Genomic DNA, 12,419 nt, shown 5'->3' on the forward strand with positions numbered 1-12,419 from the left:
AACTATAGATCACTTTTGAAAGATATTGAGGAAGACATAAAAAGATGGAAAAATATTCCATGCTCATGGATTGGAAGAATTAACATAGTTAAAATGTCCATGCTACCCAGAGCAATCTACACTTTCAATGCTATCCTGATCAAAATACTAATGACATTTTTCAAAGAACTGGAACAAACAGCCCTTAAATTTGTGTCGAACCAGAAAAGGCCCCGAATCTCCAAGGAACTGTTGAAAAGGAAAAACAAAGCTGGGGGCATCACAATGCCGGATTTCGAGCTGTACTACAAAGCTGTGATCACAAAGACAGCATGGTACTGGCACAAAAACAGACACATGGACCAATGGAACAGAATAGAGAACCCAGAAATGGACCCTCGGCTCTTTGGGCAGCTAATCTTTGACAAAGCAGGAAAAAAACATCCAGTGGAGAAAAGACAGACTCTTCAATAAATGGTGCTGGGAAAACTGGACAGCTACATGCAAAAAAATGAAATTTGACCACTCTCTCACACCATACACAAAGATAAACTCCACAATGGGTGAAAGACCTCGATGTGAGACAGGAATCCATCAAAATCCTAGAGNCGGTGGAAAAAAGACAGTCTCTTCAATAAATGGTGCTGGGAAAATTGGACAGCTACATGCAAAAGAATGAAACTTGACCACTCTCTCACACCATACACAAAAATAAACTCCAAATGGATGAAAGACCTCAATGTGAGACAGGAATCCATCAAAATTCTAGAGGAGAACATAGGCAACAACTTCTATGACATCGGCCAGAGCAACCTTTTTCATGACACATCTCCAAAGGCAAGAGAAACAAAAGAAAAAATGAACTTGTGGGACTTCATCAAGATCAAAAGCTGCTGCACAGCCAAGGAAACAGTCAAAAAAACTAAGAGGTAGGGGCGCCTGGGTGACACAGCGGTTGGGCGTCTGCCTTCGGCTCAGGAAGTGATCCCGGTGTTATGGGATCGAGCCCCACATCAGGCTCCTCTGCTATGAGCCTGCTTCTTCCTCTCCCACTCCCCCTGCTTGTGTTCCCTCTCTCGCTGGCTGTCTCTATCTCTGTTGAATAAATAAATAAAATCTTTAAAAAAACAAACAAACAAACAAACTAAGAGGTAGCCCAGNTCTCTCGCTGGCTGTCTCTATCTCTGTTGAATAAATAAATAAAATCTTTAAAAAAACAAACAAACAAACAAAGAGGTNAATGGGAGAATATATTTGCAAAGGACACCACAGATAAAAGACTGGTATCCAAGATCTACAAAGAACTTCTCAAACTCAATACACAGGAAACAAATAAGCAAATCATAAAATGGGCAGAAGATATGAAGAGACACTTTTCAGATGAAGACATACAAATGGCTAACAGACACATGAAAAAATGTTCAAAATCATTAGCCATCAGGGAAATTCAAATCAAAACCACACTGAGATACCACCTTACGCCAGTTAGAATGGCAAAGATAGACAAGGCAAGAAACAACAATTGTTGGAGAGGATGTGGAGAAAGGGGATCCCTCCTACATTGTTGGTGGGAATGCAAGTTGGTACAGCCACTCTGGAAAACAGTGTGGAGGTCCCTTAAAAAGTTAAAAATTGAACTACCCTATGACCCAGCCATTGCACTACTGGGTGTTTACCCCAAAGATACAGACGTAGTAAAGAGAAGGGCCATATGCACCCCAATGTTCATAGCTGCATTGTCCACAATAGCCAAATNTGAAGATATACAAATGGCTAACAGACACATGAAAAAATGTTCAAGATCATTAGCCATCAGGGAAATTCAAATCAAATACACACTGAGATACCACCTTACGCCAGTTAGAATGGCAAAGATAGACAAGGCAAGAAACAACAATTGTTGGAGAGGATGTGGAGAAAGGGGATCCCTCCTACATTGTTGGTGGGAATGCAAGTTGGTACAGCCACTCGAACAGTGTGGAGGCCCCTTAAAAAGTTAAAAATTGAGCTACCCTATGACCCAGCCATTGCACTACTGGGTGTTTACCCGAAAATTACAGACGTAATGAAGAGAAGGGCCATATGCACCCCAATGTTTATAGCAGCAATGTCCACAGTAGCTAAATCATGGAAGGAGCCGAGATGCCCTTCAACAGATGACTGGATTAAGAAGTTGTGGTCCATATATACAATGGAATATTACTCAGCTATCAGGAAGAACGAATTCTCAACATTTGCTGCAACATGGATGGCGCTGGAGGAGATAATGCTAAGTGAAATAAGTCAAGCAGAGAAAGACAATTATCATAAGATTTCTCTCATCTATGGAACATAAGAACTAGGATGATCGGTAGGGGAAGAAAGGGATAAAGAAAGGGGGGGTAATCAGAAGGGGGAATGAAACATGAGAGACTATGGACTATGAGAAACAAACTGAGGGCCTGAGAGGGGAGGGGGGTGGGGGAATGGGATAGACCAGTAATGGGTAGGAAGGAGGGCACGCATTGCAAGGTGCACTGGGTGTTATACACAACTAATGAATCATCAAGCTTTACATCGGAAACCGGGAATGTACTGTATGGTGACTAACATAATCTAGTAAAAAATCATTAAAAAAAAAAAAGGAATATGGCAATCTTTTTATAGGTATTATATAAGGAAAATTACTTAAGTAAAAATTTCACAATGAACTCACAAGTGTAGGTAGTGTGCTACATGGGGGGCAAGTCTTTTGCTAACACCACAAGGGTTTCTGGCTCAATGAGTGGAGTCTGATGGTAATTCATGCTACATGTAAATAAAGTAAAAATAAAAAATAAAAATTTCATTACCATTTTGGGATTATCCACAGATGATTTCATGAGCTCCAATACAGTAAGATCCAGATTTTTCAATAATTCAGTGTTGATTGTCTCTGAGAACAAGCTATAAAAATACTCTCCATGAGAGAAGCTGACCATGTTTCTCTGGGACACTCCTGAGGCTGGTACAGACAATACTGCCGTGTCCAGGAGAAGATTCACAAGGTACTCACACTGTGAAAAAGCAAGGAAAGGTACAATGACAGGAGTATTTTACCTGTTATAGGAAGAGGAAAATCACACAGTAAGGTCTAAAGAGAACCTGGTATTTGAAGGTCTTGGTTCAAGTTTGAATTGTATACATTTCAATAAGCTTGCGTTTTCTAAATTTCACTTTGGGAAAGAAATCTTCCCTGACTCATGTTCCTCTCAAATTTCCAGAAAATCTTTTGTTGCTTTGAGGGGAGAGGCTAGTAAGCACATTTTTAGACCCTTTAAATATGTAAGTTGTTTACATTAAATGAACAAAGGGGCAAAGAAAAGCTTTCTGCTACAGGAGAAGGGAAGACGGTAGAAGGAATGAACACAAAGACTGGCTAGCAAATCTCAGCTACAGCAGAAACTGTTTGAGGCCAACCCTGCACAGTTCAAAAATCCATGAAGATATCTTTCTGTGGTACCTCTGGAATTCTCCTACAGGGGTGCTCCCTAATCAGCCATCTGAAAATCACAAGGGACAGGGGAAGAGGAAGCCGCTGTGTCAACACAGTTCAGCTTTAATATAAAAAATCTTCTCTGCCTTATAAAGTCTTTTTGGAAACAAAGTGTGATAGACAAAACCCCAATTTAAAAAGAATATTATCATATTTCTTTTATTTAAAAAAACCTTTTAGAAAGGAAGTCAGATCATGTAAATATATTATAGTACTTCCTTAGTTAAGAATTTACTAAATTCCAGCTAAATTCTTGTTTTTAGAAACACACTGCAAGTGAGCTATATATTTACACCATTAGGATAGCATAGCATATAGCTGCTGTTCCTACCAGTCCTCCAAATGCAAAGGCCAACTCCAGAAGTCCACTGGCTAATCGTTTACAACTGGGGTCTAATGAATGAAAGTACTCTTGTTCATCTCCAGGTGCAATGCTTTTATAAACCAGGGAAAGAAGTTTTGTGCCAAAAGAATGATGCTGATCTGCAGACTAAAAGAAAGGCAACACTGAAACATCCAGCAATAAGATACTTTATAGAAACACACAATTTCACACCTTTCATGAATTAAAAATAATCCATGTTCATTAACGCTGACTACATTCTAATCATCAGGAAAATCTTCACTCAACTTTGCTTTCTATGCTATATCTTTTTCATTTATATTGCCTAGCCAAAGGCACAATAACAGTTCATCCCTAAAGTTCTTCAAAAGGCTGTTTGAAATACAAATGTCCTTCTTTTATTTTATATTGATAAATTTTTATATTTATAGTCTAAGTTAATGCATGTCTGGCATAAGTAATTCTATAATTCCCATTTCAGCACATTCTATACATACAGGATGTTTAAAACATATATATAAGTAAATGGACTAATTAATTTTATTAAGCTAAGAGAAATGTAAAAACAAATTGGCTGTGGTTACCTGAGATGGTAATACAACATGTAAAAAACCAGCTCTGTGAAGTTGTTTACAAGCTGACACGACAGACACGAGCTTGGCCCTATCCACATAAGCATCAGGGCCATACAGGTCAACAGCACAGAGCTCCTCAATGCTGCCATGTAAGAAAAACAAAAAGAAACAAGATAAGTGTTGATCTCACTAAACTAAAAGGATACACTGAAAAATTATGTGTGTTCTGTTATAAATGTGTTTACTGACTACTTGACACTCAAATTCATTACATGACCCTGGAAAGCAAACATGGTTAACAATGAACATGGGGCCCATGCACTAATCCAGTGGTGGAGATCAACATGGGGCTAAGCCACACCTGAGGCTTGCTTACCATAAGGTACAGGGAAAGCATGTGTTAAATAGATGATTTTCAAACAACTGATGAGATCCTTTACTTTAGGAAATGGGGCAATAGCAGAAACATGCAGCTGCCAGAGTACATTGCAACCTTAAATTCCAACACAACACTGATCCCAAGCATGATCTGAATGCCCACCTCTGTGCTGTTATTTTTTCCTTGAGGTACATCTCTACGGTGTCTTTGTATGGGGACTTCTTTAGTGCTTTCATCAGGTTTACACAAACATCAGGAAGATTATTCATAATTAGGACATCACCAATATTGAAACCTATGCTCGAGGGCTCACATAGGGTTTTCACCAAGAGTTTCATAAAGTTTTTGTTATTACATAAATTCTTCTCGAGGAGCTGTAAAAAATGATTTGAATAAAAACACATCCATTAGTCAGCACTTAGATTTTCACTAGTGTAAGGTCCATGAAGCCAGGAATTTTTGCCTGGCTAGGGCAGGGGTTGGCAAACTTTCTCTGTAAAGGGTTAGAAAATAATTATTTTAGGCTTTTTGGGCCCTATAGTCTCTGCTGCAACTGTTGAACTAACTGCCATTATAATGTGAAAGCAGCCACGGACAATACATGGACAAATGGGCTTCGATGAGTTCCAATGAAACCTTCTTTACAAAAGCAGGCAGCAGGTGGGATTTGGCCTGTGGATCATAGTTTTGTGGCCCCTGGTTTAGAGAGCTGTTGTATCTGCAGACAGGGCCTGGCATACAGTAGACATTTAGTATGTATTAAATGGGTAGACCAACTGGACTTTGTTTATGTAATAAGCCTCACAGATACATTTACAAGTATTTGTTAATGAGTGTTTCCTAAGGCAAATGTTTGCTCGATCATAGCATAAAATGCAATATCCAATAAAACATCTAGAAAAGGTATTTTGTATTTTATTCACACAATAAGAATCTGAAGTACATGCAAAGTTTTATTACTTTCAAGAACACATAACTCCTACACCAATGGAAAGTTCTAAGAAAGCCAAAACCACTTTTAATAGGTACTGGAAAATATTCTTCCAGTGCCAAGTGCTGACCTCAAACTAACAGAGCACCAGGAGTAACGTACCTTCCAGCCTTCTGGGAAGGTGCTGAGCAGCGTTGTGGTAAATTCCATAATCCGGACCACAATCGTGCATTTGCTGTAATTATATCTTTCCCTCTCCTGTGGACTGGGTCTATGACCTGTTGCCCCAGTGTCAAAGCACTTTTCTGCTGCCGTAATATCATGCATAGCAATGTTTTCTAAAAAGAAAGCCACTGCTTTCCAAAGTGAAGACTGTGCTTCAGTACCTAAAAAAAATTATACTCAATTATTAACATACGCTTCCTTCTAACTCCACTATGATTAATGTAAAATGCCTTCAGTATAGGCACGATATACTCTTAGTCAAAATTCAAACAGAAAAAGCTTTTATTTTTTTAAATTTTTTAAAAAATATTTTATTTATTTATTTGAGAGAGAGAGAGACAGCGAGAGAGGGAACACAAGCAAGGGGAGTGGGAGAGGGAGAAGCAGGCTTTCCGCCAAGCAGGGAGCCTGACACGGGGCTCGATCCCAGGACCCTGGGATCATGACCTGAGCCAAAGGCAGACGCTTAATAGCTAAGCCACCCAGGTGCCCCCAGAAAAAGCTTTTGAAAAGCACACCAATTTCTGTCAAATGTTAAAAAAGCTCATATGCTTTGATCCAGCATTGAAATTTTATCCTAATGAAATAAAGGCAGAATTATAAAGTTGTGTTTGTACGGATGTTCATTGTAGCATTATTTTAATAATGAAGAAACAGAAACAGCTAAAATGTCCTTCAAAGGGACAACAGAGAAACAAATTCTGGCAGCGGTCTTTTTATGGAAAAAATTGCATCAACTCCCAAATGGACTTTTACATAAATCTCACATGTCTAAAAACACGAAGGTGCTGGTTCTCCTGGCCCTCAACCCTACTTCTCTCACAATTAGCCCAGTCTTGCTTATAGAAGAAAGACAAAGCAACTTTCTCCTCTCCTCAGTCTTACTGTAGCTTTATACCAGTGTGTAAAGACCTCCCAAAGGGACAATCTTTAAAAATGGTGTACACGTTGAAAGAGTAAAGGTAATAACTGAATAAGAAATGCTTTTATAGAGGCGCTTGGGTGGCTCAGTTGGTTAAGCGTCTGCCTTCAGCTCAGGTCACCATCCCGGAGTCCTAGGATTGAGCCCCAAGGCTGTCTGCTCAGCAAGGAGTCTGCTTCTCCTCCTCCCTCTGCTCCTCCTCCCCTTCGTGCTCTCTAATAAATAAATAAAATTCTTAAAAAAAAAAAAAAATTGAAAAATAAGGAATGCTTTTATAAGTCTGAGGGTTTCTAATTCTTTGTTTCCATAAAATTTAAGTTCATCAAACTGCCAACTTGACAGATCATTAAAAATAATTTTGATGACAGATCATTATGTATTCAAAGAAATGAGAGAAAATATATTAGGAATTTCATTTTCAAACACCAAATATCCTTGAATCCAATAGACCAGGGATTGTATGACACATTCCAATTACGGATATGCTAAATGTGGAAAAAAATGAGCATTTTAGCATTATTCAAATATGGCATTTGTTTTATGTGAACAAGTTATTTTTTGGGTAAAATCTATACAAAACAAAAATAGAATTCTAACCATATAATTTTACTTTTTATATGTAATAATTATTCAACAAAATTTTTATTATGCTTATATCATTATAGTGGTAATAAACATATGACCTAATAACAAATGCAATGATAATGCAACACAGAAGAAACCTATAACATGTAGACCGTTTTGTTGCAAATACATAGAGTTATGAGTAAAAACAAAAGCATAAAAACACAAAATACTTAGGATAAAAAAAAATGTGAAGGGTATGGAATGGTAAGAGTAATTCAGGAACTATGCAAAATGTCCAGTAAAGAAACTGTTAAAGCTGTTAGGCTCCACTGAATACATTTTTTAAGCAATGCTAACAGTTTTATGTTAAAATGCCAACATCTATGACACACCAGAAATTACAACTGAAAAGCAACAAGGAATTTTTTGTCAAGTTTGAAAGAAGGTCCACTGTTTTTAATGTTCTCCACTCCTCACAAGGTAAATGAATAAAACTGTTTGAAGACTGCTTAATTGTGACACATTCGCCTAATTTACTAATATGTGGTCATTTAAATTAGCTCGAGGTATAGTTACTGACATAAAAAACATCTAATATGTTAAGTTTTCTGTTTAAAAGTTAAGTTTTTTTAAAAAAATCAAATTACAGTAAAGCATGCAATAATCTCAGTTATAAAATTAAAATTAAAATATATATTATATACATACAAAAAGTTTAGAAAAGTAAACACTAAACTGTCTTAGTGTTTGTCACTGGTAATGCATTTAGGGGAGAGGGTTTTACATATTTCCTATGCTTTTTTCCTGGTTGAGATTTTCATAATGATATATGAGATCTCTTAAAACAACAAATTTAAGGTATCATTTGCAAGTGAACGGCTATACTATTGCTGTTTTTAAAGTTTCAGAACTTATCTGACCTATCCTTCTGAGAATCCCATACTAGAATCATGCAGAATCCCATGTCAGAGAGTCAAATCTCAAAAAAGCATAAAATTTGTTTTCCTGAACCCCACCATGTGTACGCACACACATTACACACTCCCCACCACGTCTGGTTCCAACTTCCTCAAGCTAAAAGGAAGACAAGACAGCCTAGTTCTTTCTCCCAAATTCCCAAAATACAGACTTCACCTCTGACAAAATTAGAGACTGGTAGTTCCTTTAGTCAGCCACCACCAGAACTGAAAATCATTACAGAACATGTTCTGAGTGGTAAGTTGGATGTTCAGCCCATGAGAGAGGATTTAGGTGAAACCCCTGAAGACTAAAATAGCCTGCTCAGAGAACCTCCCAGGAGCCATCTCCCGCCTTCCGAGGTCCCATTTAGGTCACTAGAAGGATGGAGCCTGCCATCTCCTTCTTCCCAGCACTGGCTAAGGAGCACACAAAACACTCTACCCTGTAGTCTATCCTCTGTAAGCAACACTATTATCATCATACTACAATAAAAACACTAAGGAATAGGAAAATGTAAGTAGCATATAAGTAGCATGTAAAGACATGCTACTCAAAAACCACAGAATAAGATCAAAGAGCCTCATGTCAGGAAGAACTCATTTATTTCATAAACATTTTTTAAAGGATGTATTTATTTATTTGAGAGAGGAAGAGAGAGACAGGAGGAGCAGAGAATGTGAAGCGGACTCAGTGCTGAGCATGGAGCCCAATGTGGGGCTCCATCTCATGACCTTGAGATCAGACCTGAACCAAAACCAAGAGTCAGCTGCTTAACCGACTGTGCCATCCAAGTGCCCCCATAAACTTTTTTTTAAAGATTTTATTTTTTTCAGTAATCTCTACGCCCAATGTGGGGCTCAAACTTACACCCCTAAGATCAAGAACTGCATGCTCCAGGTGTCTGGGTGACTCAGTCAGTTAAGCTTCTGACTCTTGATTTCATTTGGCTCAGGTCATGAGATCAAGCCCTACATCTGGCTCCACACTGAGCGTGGAGCCTATTTAAGATTCTTTCTCTCCCTCTCTCTCTGCCTCTCTGCCCCCTCTCTGCCTCTCTCTTTCCTTCTGTCTCTGCCTCTCTACCCCTCCCCACCCCACTTGCACGCTCTCTAAAAGAAAAAAGAAAAAAAAAGAGTTGCATGCTCTATCAACTGAGCCAGCCAGGCACCCAGGAAGAACTCTTTTCATCTGCTATATGCAAATGAAAACCTCAAAAGGTTATTTGATAAAAGGGTCATCAAGAACCTGTAAACAGGGCACGAAAATATAGACTTTGGGCAGGTTTCTGTAGCTTCGGTGCTGTCATGTAGCCAGACCTCTGCCTTCACTGTGAGCTCCAAGAATGCAAGGACTAAATTAATGCTCCCTGCTATCGCTTTTGTTTTTGTGATTCTGAGACAGTGGTGCCTGTCTAGTTAAACACCCAGAATGACTCCAGGTAGAACTGGACCACAGTAACGTGGGGTGTAGGTTTTACCTACCCAGGACCTCAGATGCCTCAAGGGTTTTCTCTTCAATGAATGTGTTGTAGCACTCTAGAGCCGCCAGAAGCATGTCCATCCACTGCAGGGCAGCTCTCAGGCTGAATGGCCCTTGAAGATGGAAGAGGGTAGGCTGAGCAAGGATGCCTGATGGCCGATCACAATCTCCTCCTCCCCCCTCAAATATGTTTATGAGAAAGGAAGTATTTTTGTTCTTGAGAATATCTTTCAGCCATAAAGAAGGGGATGGGTTGCCTTAAAAAAGAAACAAGATTAAAATACACATTAAATAACTTTCACATAATTAATATTAATCTAATCATGGTGCCTAATCAAAAATAACATCCCCCAATAATAAAAAAAAAGAATTGAAAGTCTGATATGTTAAACATAATCAGAACAGAACAAGACAGGCAATATCACAGTATTTCAAATATCGTTTCCATAAAAGTCCCATATAAAATACATACCAGAGCAGTACAATTTCAGAATAAGGGATAATCTTTTCTCTTTTTTTTAAACTATAGCAATCACAACTTGTTTCACTGTAATTACTGCCAAGCAGGTATTTCCACCAAAGCCACTCTCTTCAGTTAAACATTATAAAAATGGTTGGATACGATTTGAACAGCTACAAACATCATATCCTTTCCCTTGCCTTTTTTCTTGAAAACTGTTATCCCTTTAATTCAGGAGTAATTTTTTTAAAATTTTTTAATTATGTTAGTCACCATATAGTACATCATTAGTTTTTGATGTAGTGCTCCATGATTCACTGTTTGCATAACACCCAGTGCTCCATGCAATACGTGCCCTCCTTAATACCCTTCACTGGGCCAACCCATCCTCCCACCCACCCCCCCAAATCCCTCAGTTTGTTTCCGGGAGTCCAGAGTCTCTCATGGTTCGTCTCTCTGACTCCCCCCCCTTCATTTTTCTCTTCCTTCTAATCTCCTCCATGCTATTCCTTATGTTCCACAAATAAGTGAAACCATATAACTGTCTTTCTCTGCTTGACCTATTTCACTTAGCAGAATCTCCTCCAGTCCCATCCATGTTGATGCAAATGTTGAGAAATCCTTCTTTCTGATGGCTGAGTAATATTCCATTGTATATGTGGACCACAGCTTCTTAATCCAGTCATCTGTTGAAGGGCATCTTGGCTCCTTTCACAGTTTAGCTATTGTGGACAATGCTGCTATGAACATAGGGGTGCATATGGCCCTTCTGGTCATTACGTCTGTATCTATGGGGTAAATACCCAGTAGTGCAACTGCTGGATCGTAGGGTAATTTAAAGGATAAACACAAGAAGAGCACAATGACTCTCAAGTTAAGTTCCTATCCTACTTCCCAGGTATATGCACCTGGCCTCTCGTCTCCCGGTTTCCTCATCTGTAAATGAGAATCCTAACACTATCTACCTCTGGGGTTCCTATGAAGAGTAAATGAATTAAGTAATTAATATTTGAAAAAATGCTTAGAATAGCATCTATCACTCAGTTAAGGGCAGATTTTATTAAATAAAAGGGCTGAATTATCTGTTTTATCTTCATTTCTTTAAAAGATTTCATTTATTGGGGTGCCTGGGTGGCGCAGTCGTTAAGCGTCTGCCTTCGGCTCAGGGCATGATCCCAGCGTTCTGGGATTGAGCCCCACATCAGGCTCCTCTGCTAAGAGCCTGCTTCTTCCTCTCCCACTCCCCCTGCTTATGTTCCCTCTCTCGCTGGCTGTCTCTCTCTCTCTGTCAAATAAATAAATAAATAAAATCTTAAAAAAAAATTGTATTTATTTGACGGGGCGGGGGGAGGGTGCACACACAAGCAGGGGAAGCAGCAAAGGGAGAGGGAGAAGCAGACTCACAGCTGAGCAGGGAGCCTGATGCGGGACTCAATCCCAGGACCCTGGGATCGTGACCAAACCAAAGGCAGATGCTCAACCAACTGAGCCACCCAGGAGCCCCAAATTATTTGCTTTTCAAAAGACATTTTTCTCCTTTAGATATTAATCATTTTCTAAACTAAAGAAAAAACATTAAACTGTATTTTGTATGCTCTGAAATCAGTGACTCTCTACAGGTCAAATCATCCTGATTCTAATGAAGTTAGAGAAGACTGCGAAACACTAATGTATTTCTGATGTAGTAAGAAGAAGAAATAGTTTTCCTCTTGTGTTAAAATATATCTATCATCACTGTATAAGTAAAAGATTTAATATCATGTTTTCAGGGTTGTTTTAGAGAGAACTATTAAACATTCCATTATTTTCACTAAATATTGAAAAAGAAAATAAAATGATGAGTAAAAATAATATTTAAGTTCTATATCAAATGCTTGTTAACAGTCAGAGAAGAGAAAGGACAGAAAGGAGAGAGAGAGACAGGTATAGAAAAAGAAGAGGATAAGGGAACATGCGGACCAAGAGACAGCCTGGGAAAGCATAATTTAGATTGCTGGGAACCTTCCCAGATCCCTGCCTCCTTCTCACTCTCCTCCTCTGAACTATGGCTGCTGTCACCCTGGCTTTCTGTCCAACATGAGTCTC

General features: G+C 38.8%; 1 protein-coding gene and 1 pseudogene across 9 annotated transcripts in view; one reads left to right on the forward strand and one right to left on the reverse strand.

Annotated features, from left to right (window-relative positions):
* Window positions 1-12,419, reverse strand: part of PRKDC (protein kinase, DNA-activated, catalytic subunit) — a 247,506-nt gene that overhangs the window by 157,686 nt on the left and 77,401 nt on the right. For 8 of the 9 annotated variants that reach the window (XR_004622659.1, XM_034650151.1, XM_034650152.1 and 5 more), the window contains 6 exons: window positions 9,877-10,131; window positions 5,884-6,107; window positions 4,953-5,164; window positions 4,421-4,553; window positions 3,825-3,983; window positions 2,811-3,014 (listed from right to left, as the gene is read on the reverse strand). Coding sequence is in view for 8 of the 9 variants with exons in the window: in XM_034650151.1 (XP_034506042.1) it covers window positions 2,811-3,014; window positions 3,825-3,983; window positions 4,421-4,553; window positions 4,953-5,164; window positions 5,884-6,107; window positions 9,877-10,131 (1,187 nt within the window). In the remaining variant the exon portion in view is untranslated. The remainder of the gene's footprint in view (window positions 1-2,810; window positions 3,015-3,824; window positions 3,984-4,420; window positions 4,554-4,952; window positions 5,165-5,883; window positions 6,108-9,876; window positions 10,132-12,419) is intronic. The other variant, XM_034650155.1, reaches the window with a different exon arrangement.
* LOC117797720 lies at window positions 2,608-2,774 on the forward strand (annotated as a pseudogene).

The sequence above is a fragment of the Ailuropoda melanoleuca genome, unplaced genomic scaffold, assembly GCF_002007445.2.
Source record: "Ailuropoda melanoleuca isolate Jingjing unplaced genomic scaffold, ASM200744v2 unplaced-scaffold11384, whole genome shotgun sequence".
NCBI classification, from domain to species: Eukaryota; Metazoa; Chordata; class Mammalia; order Carnivora; family Ursidae; genus Ailuropoda; species Ailuropoda melanoleuca.